This window comes from Dermacentor andersoni, chromosome 8 (genome assembly GCF_023375885.2).
Source record: "Dermacentor andersoni chromosome 8, qqDerAnde1_hic_scaffold, whole genome shotgun sequence".
NCBI lineage: Eukaryota > Metazoa > Arthropoda > Arachnida > Ixodida > Ixodidae > Dermacentor > Dermacentor andersoni.
The window spans coordinates 116,201,148-116,222,952 of NC_092821.1; the positions used below are offsets into that span (position 1 = coordinate 116,201,148).

At 47.4% G+C, this 21,805-nt stretch overlaps 1 protein-coding gene across 2 annotated transcripts in view; it reads left to right on the forward strand.

Annotated features, from left to right (window-relative positions):
• The window catches only part of LOC126529183 (uncharacterized), a 100,758-nt gene that overhangs the window by 41,049 nt on the left and 37,904 nt on the right, over nt 1-21,805 (forward strand). Inside the window, exon 2 of one of the 2 annotated variants that reach the window (XM_050176782.2) lies at nt 9,259-11,146. In XM_050176782.2, coding sequence (XP_050032739.1) covers nt 9,264-11,146 — 1,883 coding nt within the window. In that variant the 5' untranslated portion in view covers nt 9,259-9,263. The remainder of the gene's footprint in view (nt 1-9,258; nt 11,147-21,805) is intronic. The other variant, XM_055069670.2, reaches the window with a different exon arrangement.

Genomic DNA, 21,805 nt, shown 5'->3' on the forward strand with positions numbered 1-21,805 from the left:
ATTTTCACGCGCCAGCCGCGACCCCAGCTCCTTAGGGTCAAAATGAGAAGCACCATCAGCCACGACAAACTTTCTGAAATCGAAGCCCAAACAGGTCGGCACGAAATTTTATGCGTATGAGGCGTAACCGATATCCCGCTTTTTCATGTCTTGTGAACTGCTGGCACAACGCCAACTGATCAACGTCGCCTGTGGGCGACGCGATTGCTTCTCGAGCTGTCGCTTTGGAGGATACAATCACTTGCGCACGATTTCGCTCCTGGTGGACCAGTGCAATACGCCTTTAGAAGCTGGCGGCGCTGCGCTATCCGTCCGTCTTCTGTATTGTTCGCTGTTCTGAGCACAGATTGGCGTGCGCCTGCTTTTCGCTCTGGGCTTTCGACAAGTCGCTTGCTGTTCGTGCTAAAAGGCGTCGGCTTGCGCAGACGTACTTTTTGCCGTGGCCTTACAGTGCATGCACGCACGCAAGAATGCAGTAAAACAGAGACGCCAAGGGACAGCAAACGGCGCTTTATTTTTCCTTAACTTCGTGATGTGTACCTTCACCCTGAGTTGCGCCGAGCGATGGCTTCTAACAACTGTGTGGACACCATCACGGGCTCTCACACGCAAAAGGAAGAGAAAAAAAATAAAGCCCGCCGTGGTTGCTTAGTCCTTACGCTCCTGACATGGAGTTTGCTGGCGGCGGCCGCACCACCTGTAGCGTCGAAAGCGCAACTCGGGCACTGGTCCAACTTCAGTCGACGGCGTAGAATGCAGTTGGCGCACGTGTTGTTATGCACGCGTGTGATTCGAAACTTCTGAACCACGTGCGCCACCGACCTGCAGGTAGACGTACACATAACGCTGTTTTACGATGGCAAAATTGCAAGACATCGAAAACTGCCCAGGAACGCAAGCGTGGGGACGGCGGTACCGCTGCATCAAAGAATGTAACGGCCGCGCAGGACTGCCTGCACTCCGACTCTACAGATATCCTGCCCGTCATGGTTTTGTGCTCGCGCTTCCTTCCCGGAGGATAGCAGTAGAAAGTATTGTAGTCAGTAGACTGGGCTGTTTTTAGTCGAGAAAGAGTCTTGCCGGGAAGCCGACTTACGTATTTTTGTAAGTTCTCCTTATCTTTTAGAGCTATTTATTTTGCTGTACGAAGCGTACTGCGTTGTGGCTGCAGGTGTTGTGACTTGCGTGAGTCGATGAGCACTTCACGCTATGCGGCTATGCGTGGGTTCAGGTTGCCGGATACGGTCACCCGAGTCTTGGCAGCCGGAGCGCCCCAAGGTCGTGCCGGTGCCTCGGCAGTTGTAAACAAAGTGCTGCGGTTGCTTGGCAGAACACAGCAGTGTGACACAATGTCTGTGCAAGATGTTTAAGAGAGCCTTTTAGTAATTCCACGAGATTTGGTGCCTATCATACGCAGCCAAGGAAGCTTTGCAAGCGTGTCAAAACAGCACCACGGAAGAACACTTTTTGTCTACGCATAGAAGTGTGATGGTTTGGGCTAGTTGGTTTTCCGTTTTAGATTGTGTGGTACAGCGCGAAGCAGGGACAAAGAGACGCAAGAAAAACGAGGACGAGCGCTTACTGCTGACTGAAATTTTATTGCCTGGTGCAAGGTGTTATGTATAAAAAGAAACAGACGTAAAGCGACATAAAAATATGCATGTAAACCCCCGCAGGGGCGTCTGCGTCAGCAGGCGTTTGGTGTGTTGCGACACCACGGACCCGAGCACACGAGGGTTGGACCCTCCCGCGTGTAGCCGTGCGCGGCTTAGCCGTGTCCGGGGAAAAGGGGATCCTGGGGGTTGAGCCGATGCCGGGTGTTTGGACCTTTGAGGCCCCCCGGCGGAGGCAACACACCTCTTTGGCCTCTGCTTCACGTAGACGGCACCTCCGGACTGACCCACCCGGGGGAAATCGGCAGTCGCCTTTTCCTGTCTCTTCCTCTCGAATCTTCGTCTTTATCTCTTACTTTTCCATCTTTCCTGTCTTTTCTTCACTTCTAATTACTTCCGTATTTCCTGGCGGCAAGGGTTAACCGTGTGTAATATATCCTGTCTTGGGTATATATATATTAGGTTATAGCGGCGATGCATGGCTGGCGTCTGCAGGTATTATTCCCAACCTAGCAGCGTCCCCTAGTTGGGCTCGGTGGTGGGTGGCTACCATCGCCGCCGAATTTTCCAGTGTTTACATGGCAAACGCTTTCCCCCCCTCCAAGATCGCCCTCCAAAACGAGGGCGCACCGAAGCAACATTTCAGTTTCTATTAAAACCAAACTATGACACCTTCCCAAAGTTCCATGTCCTTCACAGTGAAGGCAACACATGTATTAGAAAACTATCACCTTTCATAGTATCCAAATGCCTATCAAACACGATCGGATCAGGCTACAAAGCATCAAAGATGGCAAGTGGAGACCTCCTCCTCGAACTGACAAAGAAAGAACAAGTCGAAAAAATCAGCGAACTCAAAAGCATCGGTGACACTAATGTCACAATTTCCCCACATCGCTCGCTCAACACCAGCAGAGGAGTAATATCAGAAGAAGATTTCTTGAACCTCAGTGACGAAGAGCTCCTTGAGGGATTCCAGGAGCAACATGTAATCAAGGTACAAAGAATAACACTTCGACGAAACGACCAACAGATCCCCACAAAACACGTAATACTTACATTTGGCTCCAGTACTGTGCCAAGTTCACTCGACGCAGGCTACCTGAAAATCAACGTCCGACCATACATACCGAACCCGAGGCGGTGCTTCAAGTGCCAGAGGTTCGGACATGCATCACAATCATGCAGAGGAAAGGAGACATGTGCAAAGTGTAGTGCCAACGACCATCCATCTGACAACTGCAATGCTCCCGCACAATGTGTCAATTGCAAGGGCGATCATCCCGCTTACTCGCGGAGTTGCTCTTGCTGGAAACGAGAAAAAGAAATAATTGCAATCACAGTAAAGGAAAAGATCTCATTCTACGAAGCGAGGAAAAGGCTAGGGCACTTACCTCAAGCAAGCTATGCCAGTGTGACGCGGCAGGGGGCAGCGTCACACCGGCCTCAGGAATCTACAGGGTCCACGTCCGGTACCTCTGTAGAGACCCCAACCGCCCCCTTGGTGGCTGCAGCCAGTGCTGCTCCATCAGCAACGAAGACGGCCCAGCAGACCACAGTGCCGCAGGGCCCCAAGTTGAACCGCACTCCACGGCCCGAGACGCGTGTCTTGGCGCCTGGCTCTCGATCGTCCAGCGCCTCGGAAAAGGCGATGGAGGTTGATCCGAAAACCCCTGCGTCATTGACGCCAAAAGACCCGCGTTCCTTGGAGCGCTTACAGAAGGATAAGCATATTATACCTTCGCTAAGAAAAGGAAAGGTAACCTGAACGGTTACCGCCTTTCGTAAGAGTAATCAGCTTTTAAATACATGTCACCTACAACTCGTAAGCTCACACACACGTTTTTTTTCAATCCCAATAACATGGCTTTCATCATTCATTGGAATTGCAGAGGCCTAATTCACAATCTAGGTGACATCAAAGACATTATAAATAAGTTATCACCAGTGGCATTCTGCCTTCAAGAAACGAACCTAGGACCAAAGCATGCAAATTTTCTTAAAGGCTTTACAATCATAAGAAAGGACCGCGAGCACTCTAGTCGTCTATCAGGAGGTGTCGCTATTGTCGTTCAAGGCGGCATTCCTACACGGAACGTTTCACTAAATACTGCCTTTGAGGCAGTAGCTGTCACCGTTTTAACTTTTAAGACTGTCACCATCTGTTCGTTATACATCCCTCCCCATACCCATTTCACAAGTCGAGATTTAGAAAATTTAATTGACCAGCTGCCAGAGCCTTTTGTTTTAGTTGGAGATTTCAGCGCTCACTGTACTCTTTGGGGTAGCGATAAGAATGACCAAAGAGGACAACTTATCGAAGATTTTATTTTGACTAATAACATCTGTCTTTTAAATTCAGGTGCGCCAACTCATTTCTCAACGAGCTCACATAATTTTAGCTGCATTGATTTAGCGTTTTGCTCTCCGGATATATTTAGCGATCTTAAATGGGACGTACTGGAGAATCCATATGGCAGTGATCATATACCTGCTTTAATCCACCTTCCATCAACACTACCCATTATATATCACAAACCACGCCGCTGGAAGTTACAAATGGCCGACTGGACTGTTTTTACAGAAAGTGCCAGGCTGAAGGAACTTAATTTAACAGACCTAAGCATTGAGGAAATTAATGAAAAGTTTATGGATTGCATAATCTCTGCAGCTGAAAAGGCCATTCCGCAATCTTCTGGCGTGGTTCGGAAAAACCTGAATCCTTGGTGGACACGTGAATGCACCGTAGCAAAAAAGCAGCAGAACAAGGCCTGGGGAATTTTACGCAGATACCCAACACAAAACAATTTTCTCAATTTCAAACAAGCCAAAGCGAAAGCCCGATTTATTCGGAGACAGGCGGAAAAATAGTCTTGGCAAAAATATGTATCTACAATTAATAGCACCGTCACATCCAAGAGGATGTGGGACCAGGTCAGGAAGTTTAAGGGGGACTACTCATCTCACACGATACCCATACTCACACCTTCAGGCACTCAGACAACACTACAAGAACAAGCGAATATACTTGGGGAACATTTCTATAACGTCTCTAGCTCGGCTAATTATACAAACAGGTTCTTAAAATACAAACTCTCGGCAGAAAAAGAGAAACTACCAACTACTTGTATGTCAAGGGACGAATACAACGCTCCATTTACGTTACAAGAGCTTAACAGGGTTCTCTGTACTGGCAAGAAAACTGCAGTAGGTCCGGACCGGATCCATTATTCTATGCTCGCACACCTGTCCCAAGCATCCGTAGATGTTCTCCTTAAATTTTTTAACAAAATATTTGAATCCGGAAGCATGCCAAAAAGTTGGAAAAACGCAATAGTTGTGCCATTTCTAAAACCAGGTAAATCCCCCACATCCCCAAGCAGCTTTCGACCCATTGCCCTGACAAGTTGTTTGGCGAAAACATATGAAAGTATCGTAAATGCCAGATTAACTTTCATGCTTCATATACGGAACTCCATTGATTCTCATCAGTGCGGCTATAAAAAAGGGTATTCAACGACAGACCACCTCGTCCGACTTGAACATGAAATACGTGAGGCATTCGTACACAAACAGCACTGCCTGGCAGTGTTCTTCGATTTAGAAAAAGCGTATGACACCACGTGGAGGTTTGGAATCTTACGTGACCTCGCCGCGCTAGGAATCCGTGGCAAAATGCTAAACTGTATCGCAGATTTTATATCCAACAGAACATTCCAAATCCGTCTGGGCACTGCGCTCTCGCGCACGTTTATCCAAGAAAACGGCGTGCCACAGGGTTGCGTACTTAGCACAACACTCTTTATTGTAAAAATGAACTCTATCAACAAAGTCATTCTCACTTCTGTTATGCACTCCATATACGTCGATGACTTGCAAATAGCCTGCCGCGCTTCAAACTTTCCAGCATGTGAAAGGCAGCTCCAGATAACAATAAATAAACTAATGGAGTGGGCTGAGAAAAATGGCTTCCGCTTCTCTACTCAGAAAACTGTTGCAGTGCTATTTTCGCAAAAACGAGGGTTGTACTTAGACCCGGATTTAAAGTTGAATGATGTTGCGCTACAGGTAAAACAAGAATATAAATTCTTGGGTGTAATCTTCGACAAAAAACTAAACTTCCTTCCCCACATTAGAGCAATGAAGATTAAAGCAAATAAAGCATTGAATATCCTCAAAGTGTTATCTCATAAGCACTGGGGTTCCGACCGAACGTGTCTTTTACGTATTTACCGGTCTCTTGTTCCTAGCCTTTTAGACTACGGCTCCATTGTTTACGGCTCAGCCAGACAATCCTACATCCAACGACTTGATCCAGTACATAACCTTGGACTGCGACTGGCCAGTGGCGCCTTCAGAACGTCACCTATTCAAAGTTTATACGTTGAGTGTAACGAACCCTCATTACAGCAGCGCAGAGCATTACTCTCATTCTCTTATATACTCAAGATTCAGTCATCACCGCAACACATATGCTACAACATCCTCACACAATGCAACTCACGCCTACACTATACAAATAAACCGAACATGATTAAGCCGCTTGTCCTGCGATATGAGGACTATGTCCGGGATTACAACATTCCACGCGAACTGCTCCAGGTTGCCACAAAGCCAAAGCGTTTGCCTCCATGGCACGACTTTGAACCGCTGTGTGACTGGACATTAACACATTTAAAGAAGAAACACACCCCACGCGAACATATTACACAAGAATTCCGTGAACTTCAGAACAAATATCAAAATAACGTGCAATATTACACTGATGGCTCCAAAACGAAAGAACACGTGGGTGTGGGGGTCATAACGGAAAATTGGGAAAAAAAGTATTCGATTGCCACAACACGCCTCTGTTTTCACGGCCGAAGTTTTCGCTATATGGGTTGCTGTTAAAAAAATTATCGCTGATAAACACACAAATGCAGTCATATATACAGATTCTTTAAGCACAATGAAGGCACTACATCTGAAATCTGAGTGTGAACCCCTGATTGGAGACATTTTAAACATGGTGGCTTTTAACGAATACGGGAGGTCAATTCGTTTCAGCTGGGTCCCAAGCCATGTTGGGATACCGGGTAACGAAGCAGCTGATCGATATGCATTGATGGCAGCACACAAAGACATTACAAACACAACACTCCCATATAAAGATAGCATCCGCGCAATTAGAAAAGCCTTAACGATAAAATGGCAACGCGAATGGGACCGTTGTACCGACAACAAGCTACATCTCACGAAACCCATAGTTGGGGAGTGGAAGTCATGCTATCATCAGGAGCGGTTCATCGAAGTAGTTTTATGCCGACTACGCATTGGGCACACACACCTCACACACAATTACCTACTTAGGAAAGAAGACACACCAACATGCGAGAAATGTCAACAGCCACTAACAGTTATACACATATTACTCACATGCACGCAGATTGAAACACATAGACGAACACTTTTGCACAAATTGTATAAACTACACATACCGTTACACCCCGCTCTAATTTTAGGTGATGATCCGCTAGTCCCATTATGTGACGTCCGTAAATTTCTAGAAGACACTGGATTTTTACATAAAATATAGGTTCTTAACATAGTCTTTCACTTTATAAACTGTATTTTAGAACACCTCGTGTTTTGCGCAGCATAGCCTTAGCCGCTTTTGCGCCATTAAACCCCCATTTAACTAACTAACTAATGTATGTAAAAATCAAACAATCTAAACAATCAATCTAAAAGGTTGATTGAGGAGCGGCACAGGCCGAGTGCCACATACCAAGCGCGATATACGCAGTGACCCAACTGTGTCGGACGGTTCGTTTGGAACTGGGGGTGCTTATAACGTAAAACTATTCCTATGCGTTTTTTATTCGGATATTCTGACATCCAATTTACATAACCGCTGACGTAAGCCTCAGCTTGTGACCCACAGCGTTTTTGAACCGCTGAATGAAGCGCTCTCCTCGTTTAGGGGGGGTCAAAGTTTGATTTCAACGCTAACAGCATTGCTTACTTTGACCGGTTTTTCTTATCTAATTTGCTGACAAGAATCCAGGACTGCGCAGTGAAAGTAGGTGACCGGATAATGTGTGTGGTGCCGGCGTCCTGGATTGGCCAGCTTCATCTTGCTTAGCTTGCGATGGCTGGTTTAAAATCGCGGTGGCGTCCAACGGAAGCTTAAAAATGTCGCTAAATTGGGTGCTCGGGGAAGAAAAGCTAGCAGAGTGATGTGTATGTGCCGGAAGGTCTCGGCAACGTTACACTGTCACGTAAAAATTTATATTACATTCAAATAAATCCGTTCTCCCTAGCGGCTCATTACACAGCCAGTGCCAAAACGATCGATCGGTAGGAAGACGTCTTCTGTTCTTTTTAGAATGGGGCAGTCTGCGGGTGTTCCGAAAAAAAAAAGAAATTCTGTTTCGTTTAATGCATCTGGAATGCCTATACGTCGCCTTCACAAGGGGAGTTGTCGCGGTTTTGTGATGTCAAGTGACAGAAAGGTGAAGTGTGGGCAGCTTGAAAGCTTTTGACGAATAGCGGAGTTCTAATGGCAAAGGGGGGTAGAAGAAAGCATGAAAATAAGAAGACGTCCGTGTAGCGTGAATTTGGGTGCGCGTTAAAGAATCGCAGGTGCTGAAAATTAATCCGAAGTCCCCCACACTTCGGCGTGCCTCGCAATCAGATCGTGTTTTTGGCACGTAAAACCTCAGAATTTATAATTTTTATTTAGGAAGCTCTCAGCAACTTTCTGCTTACTAATCCCGCTAAAATATGGTGCAGTCTTAAACTAGACCTAATAATGCCAGGATCATAAACGCAGTAGTTGAGTAACGAAATTTACAGTAAATGTATTTCTTGGTTTTCTGAGGAGTGTGAAGTCATAAGCTTACCTAGAAGTTTGGAAATAGCCAATCTGTATTATCTGTGTAGCAACGCTGCACTTAAGGGGAGTCACATGACCGTACAATAAGTCGCAGGCCCTGGGTCCTCTGGGCAGGAAGGCGGCATCAGCGGCAACTAATGTGCGAAGTTCCTTCCCCTTCATGCGCTACAAGGGCTGAGATGCGCGCTCATAAGTGCAGTGATTGGCCACCGGGGGCCGCTCGACGCTCCACAGCTGCTACTGCACTCGGTCTGCAAACATGCCTCGGCTAAGTAAAGTGAGCGTTGCTTCTCCATCATGCGCCAGAACAGCCAGATACAGGCACCACCACCCTAAACTAACGGAAGACAAGAACGCTTAGCTTGCAAATGCTCCGAATTGCCGCGCGACTGGCAGTCGCGAGGCACCTTGCGCGTATTCGCGGCTTTTTTCGCGCCCGGAAAAACACTTTTACGTAGCACGTACAGAGCAACAGAAATCTGTATCGGGAGTTTTGCATGTTGCTCCAAAATTTTCTTATTCACACTTTTCACCCTATTATAATATTTGAGAAGTTGATGAATTAAGACTAATCTAATCAGGCGGGATGACAAAAATAAATAAATTGAGTATCTCCAAGCGACGGCAAACAACGTTACCTTGGTTCTGTCCGGCTAGGTGGCACTCGCATATTTTTAAACTCTGGCTAAACTTTGGCCGGACACCCTGTATAATGCTTCGCACCATGATAATTCCCTAAAGAAGTGTCCTTTTTTTTTTGCGCAGACAGAATGGCTAACTCCAGGAGTGCTTCAAGTCTTGTTGGAACTGCGGATGTCAGGAACTTGCTGGTTGACCTGGAAGGCGCCAGGGGCTTTTTCTCCGGGAAGCTCATCGACTACCGCATGCCGTGCACGGCTTCAGAAGACAGAACCTGTCAGATTGTTGCCAACCTTAGCGTATGGAACGAGTTCCTGCGCCCGCTTCAGCTGGAGCTGCGCGAGCTACCAGAAACCGGGAGGCAACTGGGTCTGATCAATATTGACATTGGCAACGTTTCAGCGCCTCCGATAGACCAACTGCGTCAAGCAGCCACGGTCCTGTACTGGCTTCTTAGTACCCACCACTGCGTCGCACAAATCCACTTTGGGCGCATGTTCGCTTCTAGACCAACGGCTCATTTGTGCTTGCCGGTGCTTTGCGAAACCCTCGAGGGAAATTATTCATTGAAGTCCGTCGTTCTTGAATATCGCTCATTCGGGAAACTGAAATCCGAGGAAGTAGAAAAGATTTTAAAGATCGTTTCGTCTTTGAAATGCCTGGAGGAACTTGAGTTCCCGCATCAGTACTCCTCATTGTGTTCGCGCAGCGTTTCTGCTATTCTTCGAAGCACGACTACGTTAACTGTACTCGACTGGACCTTCGCACAAGGCATAGAACCCACGCAAGCGCGCCAGTTCTTGACAGCACTGAGTACGAACTCGACGCTCCGTGATTTGTCGTTAAGCGCTAGGGTAATAAGCGCTGATCCCACTTTGTTCTTTGAATTTCTAACCGGTGACGCCCGGCTACAAAATTTGAGAGTGGTCTCTCCAATTTTCTTACCTAGCCATTCCTTAACATGGATATTGAAAGGTATGGTGAAGAACCGGTCAGTCTCAAGCTTGCAAGTCGAGAATATCGCATTAGATTTTGAGAGCGTAGAGATTGCATCAAAAGTTCTTGCTGAAAACAGAGTTTTGAGAAGCTTTCGGCTGTCAACAGGCACCAGCGCGACAGAAACGGCTGCGCGGTACGGATTACGCTTTGAGATGCCGTCCAACACTACTGCCTTACAAGACGCCATTGCGCGTAACGACACCTTACAGTATATGACCTTGAGTTTCAGCATCTGGTGTGCTGAGCACTGGGGGCCTTTCTTCCGTGTTTTGTCGAAGCACACAAGTCTCAAGATGGTGACCATCGATGTTGAAGAAGAAAAATACCGCCTTTTGCCTGGCGTCCTCGAAGCCCTTCAAGAAAGTGGCTGTGTAGAGAAGGTTAACTTCAGAGCTCCCCATATCTCCCAGGAGTTGACTGTTGCCGATTGCAAAGCTGTTTGCGAACATCGCCTAAAGGTATCGGATACGGCAAAAGATAGACAGTTGCCATTTTTCCAACAGCTCTCCACTTTTCCCCGCTTGAAAGAGTTGAGGCTGATAATTGTGAACTGGGACTGCACAATTTTTTCTGCTTTTTCTGAATACGTAGCAATGACTACGACGCTCCGAAAGTTGCACGTAAACTTTAGGCTGGAATTCGCTGCGCGTGAATTAATAGAGTGGTGGCCGGCACTTTCGAGATCGCTTCTGCTCAACAAGAGCATTGCTGAGCTTGCCATTGGTGTTGTTGTGGAGAGCAGGCAGAATATCGAGATGCTTGGTGACGCGCTAAGGCGGAGCTCGACTATCCGAAAACTCATCTTGATGGAGTTTAGTTATCTCGCATCGAACGCCTTCGTTGAGGGTCTATGCGCTGATATCTTGAAGAACTACACGCTGTGCAAGGTCGCCATGGACTATTGGATGTGGTTAAATTCTGAGGCGTACTGGGTCGCCTTGTGGGACGCATCGCGGCGAAACTCTGGCTTCGTAGCCCGAGCAGCGCAGTTCCTGAACCACGCACGGTGTGACAGGTAAGAATGGCGCCCTTCCTTCATTATCTTCAGGCTAGTTAGGTCTTCCAGCGTTTTTTAGTTCTGCATAGATGTAATTTCTCAACGAGGGCTAAATAATGGAACCGTGCAGCGCTTTTTATTTGTCTTCAATGTTTTTCTTTGCATTCATGTTATGTTTTACAGTGAAGCTGCATACTTCAGTAAAACGAGTTCTTAGGCGGATTGGTCACTTATTGCAGGCATAACAGCTGCGCCAAAAAAACACAAAAACACATTTGGCGCTGCTGTTATGCCTCCAAGAAGCTGTATACCTCTACCCGTAGGCATAAGTCGGCACACTCACTTATGAGTGCACTCACTCAAACTCACTCGCAGTAATTTCAAAGGCCTGAGTGGATGTGCGTGCGAGTGAGTGCCAGTGAGTGTGAGCGGAGGTGAGTGCGAGTGTGAGTGAGTGAAGGTGGAAGTGAGTGTGAGTGCGAGCGAGTTCCAGTGAGTCTGAGTGAAGGTGAGTGCCAGTGAGTGTGAGTGGAGGCGACTGTGAACGTGAGGAGTGTCTGTGAGTGCGAGTGCAAGTGAGTGTGAACGTGTTGAGTGCTTGTGAGTGAGTGCAGGTGATGAGGGTGAACGTGAGTGTGAGTGCAGGTGCGGGTGAATGTGGGTGATTGGAGGTGAGCGTGAACGTGGGTTAGTGAGTGCTGGTGAGGTTGACTGTGAGGGAGTGCTTGCGAGTTGAGGTGAGTCTGAATGAGTGTGAATGACGGTATGAATCGGAGTGAATTTTAGTGAAATAGAGTACAAAGCTGAGTTAGTAAGCGTGAGTAGACATGAGTATGAACGTGGGTGAGTATGTCAAAGCTAGCACAACAATTGAAGACGTTAATGTTCCCTTGAAGAGTGGAACGCGAAAGCGTAAGCATCCTACCTTGGCAATGGAAATCATGGGAGGTTGTTGTTGGCGGGACCCTATGGAAGAGGAAGTGGACGCTGCATCGAATGCACGCGCTTGTCGCGCGTTCGAACTCTCCTTTTCATATAGAACCCCGTTTAAGACCGTGCGCGCTATCGACCGACAGTGGCTGAAGGGGTTAACGTTCTGGTCTTGCAACCCATAGTTCCTGGGCTAGAACTCCCGGCCCGCAATTTTATTTTCAGGTTATCGTCTATTTATTGCCTTTATCGGGAATTTAACTGCCGGCCAACAGAAGCCGATAACGCCGACACCGGATTTTCTGCGAAACGAGCCTCTACACGCTGTTGCAATAAAAAGGAACAATCTGTCTTGAATATTCAAGGATATATCGTTATTTGAACCATCAAAAGTTACGGTCCCATGCCAAGGTCACCGCTCGTGCGTTGTCATTCACATTGCCGTGATATGCAGGTGCGTTTGTTCTGTCAATATATGCGGTCACTTGCAGATGCTGGAAGGCGCGACTCGACTTGATATTTAAAACGCGTTTTAGTTACCGGAGTACAAGTTGACATGAATGAGCTAAACAATAATCCGTTCTCGTTGATGGAAGTGGAACGGCTTCCAACGTGTGTACAGTTGCCAGACATGTGAGTGAGAAGACTGAATACGTCTTTAAGCAACACTTCCTCATTCTGTGTGGATTCAAATCAGCCATGCGACTACGAGAAAATCCCTCTCGTTGAAAATGAACTGTGGGCGAATTTTTTTTTTTATTGGAGTGCGTATTTACACGTCACGCCCGTTTCTCTTTTCTCAGCTGTTGACTTTCACGTTCCAATGTACATTAGTGTTAACATGATGCATTGAGCGCTCAAGAAGACAAACCCAATTGTTACGGCGCGCCTTCGTTCGTCGCTTACGTAGTTTGTTACCCAACCGTTTTATTAGTGTAATGCATGGAAAACAACTATTCTTATTGTCTCGAATACACGAGTGACTAGCCGCTTGTGCGCCAAGCATGCCCTAGCTCAGCTAAATAATTGTCGTGGCTCGTGCAATAATTGAACACCTAAACAAGAAGTGGAACTGTTAGCACGAGTTCATATTTGTTGAAACTGTGGGGGCATGTTTTGTGTAACGTAATTTTATTTGAATAATTACCAATTTTGCAAAGAATTACTGAACCATTCTTTTCTTCTAGCGGTCATGTATTATCCGGGATAAGTTCGAAGTGTGTTTGTTTATTACAGCGATGCAATATATTATGCATATGCGAACGCTCAGGAAGGTTTCAAGTTTTATTTGTTTTTGTTTTTTTACGAACGGTGAGGCATTCAGCTCGAACGCCTTCCTGGGTGAACAATAATTTGTACCGAGGACAGACTTACTATGAGAAAGGGCGAGCACTATAGCCAATTCAAATGCAATGCTAATTGCGCGTAGATAAATTGCAGCATTTAGAAAACAAAATTTTAACAAGTGCATGAAAGCGTTACACTGCTGTTATCTTCAGTATTTCCCAATGTCAAACGTGGTACGTGATACCAAATCCCCATTCAATGGATATGGGCACAATGTCAGAGGTGAAGCGTGGGGACAGTTTAATGCATGTGGCCTCATTAATGTTGATCGTAGCAAATAACTAGGAATCTTGTATCTTTTCTCTATGATAATGGATACAAGGCTTTTGAATGACCTAGGTGAGCTGAACCAGCAACCAGCAAGTGCTTGAGTTCGTTATATGGAGGTAACCTTTCAAATGGCGTAGTTTAGTAATAGGACCTAAAATACTCAGTGGAACTGTCAATCTTGTTTGGCAAACCTGAACGCGAGACCATTGTCGGGGATCGCTATTTTCTGTCCTTATTGCAGATGGAGATATGCTGAAATGCGTCTCGTATGCTAAAATTTTTGCACGGAGCTTTTGTTGACCGCCGGCGTACTCGCTTCAAATTTCACGTGACTGTCTTCTTCTGACCCTCTGTCGTTCATAATTTCCGTCCGCGTTGCAGGGTAGCAGCCTATAGAACGCGCAAACTCGGGCCTTCCTGTTTGTATTTCTCAATATACTCTCCGCCCCTGACTTTCGAAATCCTGATCACCTACCAAAACAATTCAGCGCATTATTATTAGCATTGTGGGGGCGATCTTGTACGCGTTCCGAAATTGAACGGAGGCGGTCTGTTCTTTACGTCACGAAATAGGCGATCCGCAATGTTCGCGAGAACGAGAGGAAGCAAGCAGCCAATGAGCGACGTGGAATCCTGCGTCACGCTTTTGGCGCTTTGTGTTTGAATCCGCATTCATTACGCTTTACTTGCTTGCCTCGTCTGCGTATTCACGCTTGCACGGACGTTTTGATACACCTAGCACAAAAGATGGCTAGCAAGCATATTGCCTCGTTCCTACCAATGCACACTGATCGTCCAAATGCACAGGATGCGGCGGCTGCGATCATTCAGGTGTGTTTTATGAAAATTGTGCGATCCTTTTCCTGATAGTGACCATGAGCACAGAGTGCCGATCATATGTACTGATTCCGTCAAGTTTGTCATGACTATGGTGGGCCAAGGGATGTTTCCGTTTCATATTTAATCTAATATTTAAAATAAAAGCCGGACTTTCGCGTTGCTGCCATGTTTCATGTTGCACTAGGAAAGAAGTACTTTGTGCCAATTCCCCGCAGGGGCGTCTGCTTCAGCAGGCGTTTGGTGTGTTGCGACACCACGTACCCGAGCACGCGAGGGTTGGACCCTCCCGCGTGTCGCCGTGCGCGGCTTAGCCGTGTCCGGGGAAAGGGGGATCCTGGGGGTTGAGCCGATGCCGGGTGTTTGGACCTTTAAAGCCCCCGGCGGAGGCAACACACCTCTTTGGCCTCTGCTTCACGTAAACGGCACCCCCGGACTTACCCACCCGGGGGAAATCGGCAGTCGCCTTTTCCGGTCCTCCTCTCTAATCTTCGTCTTTCTCTCTCGCCTTTTTCATCTTTCCTGTCTTCTCATCACTTCTCCTCACTTCCTAGTTTCCCGGCGGCAAGGGTTGACCTTGTGTAGCTAGCCAGCCTTGGCTATGCTGTATTTGGTTATAGCAGCGATGTACGGCTGGCGTTGGCAGGGTTTCCCTTGCAGGAACTTCTGTCACGTCCCCCAGTTGGGCTCCATGGTGGGTGGTCGGCATCGCGGCCGAAAACCCAACTGTACTTATGGAAAACGCTTTTCCTAAACTACCTGATCGCCCTCAGAAACGAGGGCGCACCGAAGATTTCTTTCAATTTTTCGGACAAGTCCAGAGCTTTCCTAGATATCATGTGATCCACTCAGAAAACCCAGACAAACTAGTGCGTAACATTTCACCGTTCTTTGTTTCGAAGTCTTTAACTGAAGGTTTTGGAATAGGATGTAAGGCGTCGAGAATGACAAGTGGTGATCTTCTCTTGGAGCTCCACGATAAGCAGTACGAGAAACTGCCGAAAGTTGTCTCATTTGGGGAGACCCAAATAACAGTAACCCCGCACCGTACCATGAACACTACCCGCGGCGTTGTCTCGGACGATGACATGCTAGAGCTCACTGAAGCCGAACTCTTGGAGGGCTTCAGTGAACAGAATGTCATAAATGTTAAGTGAATTAAGATGAGGCGAGATGGTAAAGAGATCAAGACGAAACACCTGATACTCACTTTCGGTTCTAGTGTCCTCCCCGAGTCCATCGAGGCCGGTTATATCAAACTCCGTGTTAGGCCATACGTGCCCAATCCTCTTAGATGCTTTAAATGCCAAAGGTTCGGCCACAGTCCACAGAACTGTCAAGGCCGGCTGACATGTGCCAAGTGCAGTGACAAAGAACATTCTTCCGAAACGTGCCAGACCACTCCACATTGTGTCAACTGTGAGGGCGAGCATGCCGCATACTCGCGCTCCTGCCCGTCCTGGAAAAGAGAAAAAGAGATTGTGACAATCAAAGTCAAAGAAAACATATCTTTCAAAGAGGCACGTAGGCGGGTGTCATACCTGTCTAAGAGCAGCTTTGCCGATGTGGCGCGTAAGGGGGCAGCGTCACAACGGCCTCCGGCGGCTGTCCGACCCACAGGCAGTGAGTCGCCAGTTACGCCATCTGCCCCCGCGGCGGTTGCACCTAGCGCTGCTCCGTCAACACAGCCGAGGGAACCATCGATCCCGAAGGTGGGCGCAGCCGAGGCTGCCCCAACCTCCCCGGCCCCTTCCAGCGCAGGCAACAGCCGGCGCAGCCAAATCCCGCAGGGTGCCCCATCGACCTCTGGGCTGGTGGGCGCAGGGGTCTTGCCCTCCAAGGCAGGGCTCTCTCTTGTAACTTCTCGCTCGCAAGAGCACGTGTCCGGCGCCTCACAAGAGGCAATGGACACAACACCTGTCCTCAAGGCGCACCAAACGCCTAAGGAGCGGTGAGGCTCCCTCGAACGCTCCAGAAAGGGCAGAACTCCCGTTACAGGGCCTCGAAAGGGCTCTGTAATTTAATCTCTGTAATTTCCATAATCACTAGTTCTGTTTCTGTACACACAGCACCTATTAAGTTCCAATATGGATGCACAAATAATTCAATTGAACGTCAGAGGTCTTCTCAGAAACCTTGATGATGTGCAAGAACTCATCCACAAACACAATCCAAAAGTGCTGTATTTACAGGAAACACTTAAAATCTATACACACAAACTTTCTCCGAAAGTATGTTACGTTTTGCAAATACCGCGAGGATGCTGTCGCATCATCTGGCGGTGTAGCCATTATTGCTGACAGAAGTGTAGCGTGTCAGCATTTAAAGCTCGAAACGGCCCTTGAGGCAGTGGCCGTTCGAGCCGTACTTTCAAGTAAACTCATAACCATCTGCTCCTTGTATATACCACCACATTATCACCTTCACAGACGAGACATAGAATCATTAATAGATGAGCTCCCGGAACCCTGTTTGATTCTTGGTGATTTTAATGCACACAGTAGTTTGTGGGGCGATTCACGCTGTGATGCGCGAGGTCGCGTCATTGAACAGCTGCTTTTTCTGCTGGAGCATGTCTCTTAAATACAAAGGAGCCTACGTATTTTAACCTGGCTAACAAGTCATATTCTGCCATAGATCTTAGCATTTTATCGCCGACACTTTTACCTTATTTTAAATGGAGTGTGCTTAATAACCCGTATGGCAGTGACCACTTTCCAATAATCTTAAGTAAGACGAAACAAGATCAACTTCTCCCGCAGGTCCCCCGGTGGAAGGTTGAATCAGCCGATTTGGAACGGTACCGAGCCCTTACTCATATGACGTGGACTGAGATGTCCGGTATAACCATAGATGATGCTATCACATATTTTACAGCTTTTATACTGGATGCCGCCTCTAAGTGTATTACCCAAGTGAGCGGCACTGGTTCTAAGCGGCGTGTTCCCTGGTGGAACGATGCATGTAGGCAAGCGCGGAGGAACCAGAACAAAGCATGGGCGCTGCTTCGCGATTCGCCAACAGCAGAAAACCTGGAAAGCTTTAAGCATGTCAAATCACAGGCGAGGAGAACGCGCCGACAAGCAAGACGAGAGAGTTGGGCAAAGTTTATCTCAAGCATTAACTCTTACACAGATGAGAGAAAAGTCTGGAATAGAGTGAAGAAAGTTAACGGGCAACAAACGTATTCCTTACCTTTAGTAAACAGCCATGGAGAAAGCCTGGAAGATCAAGCCAACTCTCTGGGTGCACATTTTGAATACATATCGAGCTCCTCGCACTACTCCGAAACCTTCCTAAAGAACAAAACGCGAATAGAACAGCAAAAGTTACAAAGAAAATGTGATAAAAGTGTGGCTTACAACGAACCATTCTCCATAGCAGAACTGCAGGCAGCACTGAACTGTTGTAATACATCCGCCCCAGGTTCAGACCGCATAATATATGAGATGTTGAAACAACTACGCCCCGAAACACAAAAAACCCTCATTTACCTTTACAACGTTATATGGTTTTCCGGCGAGATACCCTCTGTTTGGAAGGAGGCTATTGTAATCCCAATTCTAAAGCAAGGAAAGGATCCTTCCTCTGTATCAAGCTACAGACCCATAGCTTTAACAAGTTGCCTCTGCAAAGTTTTCGAAAAAATGATTAACTGTCGCCTACTACACTTCCTCGAATCAAACAATTTGCACGACCCATACCAGTGCGGGTTTCGGGAGGGTCGATCTACCAGTGACCATCTTATAGGCATCGAGGCACGTATCCGTGAAGCTTTTGTCCATAAGCAGTTTTTCTTATCTGTATTCCTTGATATGGAGAAAGCTTATGATACTACGTGGCGGTTCGTGATATTGAGAGACCTCTCACACTTAGGTACACACGGAAATATGTTCAATGTTATCGAAAGTTATCTGTCAAATCGGACATTCCGTGTTCGAGTGGGCAATGTTTTGTCACGGAAATTTGTACAGGAAACTGGAGTGCCGCAGGGCGGGATGCTCAGCTGCGCGCTCTTTATAGTAAAAATGAATTCTCTCCGTCTACACATACCACATAACATCTTTTATTCAACATATGTTGACGATGTGCAGATAGGATTTCAATCAAGTTCTCTCGCAATCTTTGAGCGACAGGTCCAGCTTGGTCTTAACAAGGTCTCCAAATGGGCTGATGAGAACGGGTTCAGACTAACCCACAAAAAAGCACCTGTGTCGTTTTCTCTAGAAAAAGAGGCCTGCATCCTGATCCTGAAATTGTGTTGCATGATGAGCGCCTGCCTGTAAACAGGGAACATAAATTTCTAGGCATAATTTTAGACGCGAAATTAACTTTTATACAGCACATAAAGTATCTTAAAAACAAATGTATGAAAACAATGAATATCTTAAAGGTTCTCTCACGCACAACCTGGGGCAGTGATAGAAAATGTCTCATGAACTTGTACAAAGGCCTCATACGCACACGACTAGACTATGGAGCCATAGTTTACCAGTCGGCTACACCAACTGCTCTAAAGATGCTAGACCCTGTCCACCATTTAGGAATTCGCCTGTCCACAGGCGCCTTTAGAACAAGCCCAGTGGATCGGATCGGATCGGAAAACATTTATTGGGCTCTAGAAAAGAGATCTTCGCGGCTTCAGACGGCCTCTTCCATCTTCTGATGGATTCTTCTGTCCGCAATCACAGGGTTGGTGCCCTAGTCCAAGGCTCCGCTGAGTATGGCCAACCCGCGAGCTCGCTCTACTAGGCGCTTTTGGCCGTTCAAGCTTACGCTGGAAAGCATACTCTCCCACTGTTCCGCACTCGGGTTTTTAATTTTATAGATAGTTGGGGACTCAATATTTTGACAGGCCCATGACATGTGGTACAGATCTGGTTTCTCTCCGCACCATGGGCACTTAGCCTCATATTGTGTAGGCAAAATTTTATTCAGAAGGTTTAGATTCGGGAAAGTACCCGTCTGCAGTTGTCGCCATGCAACAGCATCCTCTCTGCTTAGATCCTTATCCGGGGGTGGGTACTTCAGTCTGACCCCTTTATAATAATTTAGGATATCTGAGTAGCCCATGGGTACTGACTCGGGTTCCTCAAGGCTGGATGTGTCGGACGCCCGGTTGGTATGCCCTCGAGCTATCCTATAAGCCTCTTGGTTCCCTGTTATGCCAGTGTGCCGTGGTACCCAGATTATGGTATGCTGAACTTTGTTTCCCGGGTCGCATGAGCAGAGTATGTGGCGTGCTCTGCGCCCAATTCTGCCGTTTGTATAATTACGGCATGCTGCTTGAGAGTCTGTTATTATTGTTAGGGACCTGCCAGATCGATAGCCCTCCAGTGCTGCCAGAGCCACCTGCCTCTTCGGCCTCGACTACCGTGCAGTCCTGTAGTGATATGCTGGTGATCTCCTTGAGGTCCGAATTAACCACCGACGCCACTGCTCTGCTGTTGTGTCTTCCCTCTTTGACGAACATTGCCGCGTCCGTATACCTTGTGTTGTCCTTGTTCGCCAAGGTTCTCTGCACGTACTCCGCTCTTGCTTCTCTACGCGCCTTGTGCAGGTTCCGGTCCATACTCTTGGGTATCGGTGCGACTCGCAGTGTACTGCGATACTTGTCCGGAATGGCCTCGGTACGTTCGATCTCTTGAATCATGTTGCCGCCGCCATATCTTCGCAGGAGCACCCTTCCCGTGGGGGTCTGCATCAACCTACGTGCCTGAGAGCATGTGCCTAGTTCACTGAAGGTATTGTGCAGTCCTAGGGCCAGCAGTTTCTCGGTCGATGTGCGCTGCGGCAGGTGAAGCGCAGTTTTGTACGCCTTTCGCAGTATGGCGTCCGCTTGTTCTTCTTGCTTGATACATTTGTGGTAGGGAAGGCTATACACCACTCTGCTAACCACGAGGCTCGTGACTAGCCTAAGTGTGTCGCTCTCCTTCATACCGTGTCTCTTGCTAGATACTCTGTTGATCATACGGGCTACCTGCATGGTGGCAGTCTTCAGCAGTGTCAGAGTATGATTGCACCGTTGATTGGATTGAAGCCACATCCCCAGGATCCGAATGGTGGTCTTCTCCGGAATGCGTTGTCCCGCGAGGTATACGTTGAGGCTGTCTGGCGAGGCAGCAGTGCTCCAAGTAATTTTACCATCTTATATATTTTATATTTTGCATCATTCCTCTACGATGGATTTTAATGTTTATAGTATTCGTCACTAGTCATCGCCATAATTTCATAGCACGTAGATTTTACGCACTTCACTGCGACTATTTTTAGGCCACTTTACAGCCAAGTCACATCATCCATAATACATTAACATTACCACTTGTCCCCCGCAGGGGCGTCTGCGTCAGCAGGCGTTTGGTGTGTTGCGACACCACGGACCCGAGCACACGAGGGTTGGACCCTCCCGCGTGTAGCCGTGCGCGGCTTAGCCGTGTCTGGGGAAAAGGGGATCCTGGGGGTTGAGCGGATGCTGGGTGTTTGGACCTTTAAGGCCCCCCGGCGGAGGCAACACACCTCTTCGGCCTCGGCTTCACATAGACGGCACCTCCAGACTGACCCACCTGGAGGAAATCGGCAGTCGCCTTTTCCTGTCCCCCTCTTCAATCTTTTTCTTTCCTATCTTCTTTCTTTTACTATCCTATCATCTCTTCTCTTCCGTCACTTCCTAATTTTTCTAGGCGGCTAGGGTTAACCTTGTGTAGTTGCCCTCCCTTGGGTATGTTATATTAGGTTATAGCAGCAATGCACGGCTGGCGTCTGTAGCCTTACACGTTAAGTGCTACAGCGTCCCCCTGTTGGGCTCCATGGTGGGTGGCCGCCATTGCCGCCGAAAATGTCCAAAATATTATGGGAACACCTGCTTTTCCACGTCTGCTTCATCGTCACCCTCAAAAGAGGGGACGCACCGATGAAATCCTAAGCCTCTTCAAACCAAAAGAAATTTTTCCCCGATTCCAAGTTGTTCACAGTGAAAAAACAGAAAAACCAGCTAGAACCGTATCTCCTTTCCTTGTTGCTAAAGGCTTGACTGATGCACTTGGCCCAGGCTATAAGGTCACCAAAATGTCGAGCGGGGACCTCCTCCTTGAAATCCATGATAAAGAACAGCACAGCAAACTAAACCAACTTGTGGCATTTGGAGATATACCTGTTACCGTTTCACCCCATCGGTCTATGAACACAGCACGCGGTGTAGTATCGGATGCAGATCTCATCGACCTGTCCGAAACAGAGCTGTTAGAGGGCTGGAAAGAGCAAAATGTAACTAACGTACAAAGAATCATAATCCGA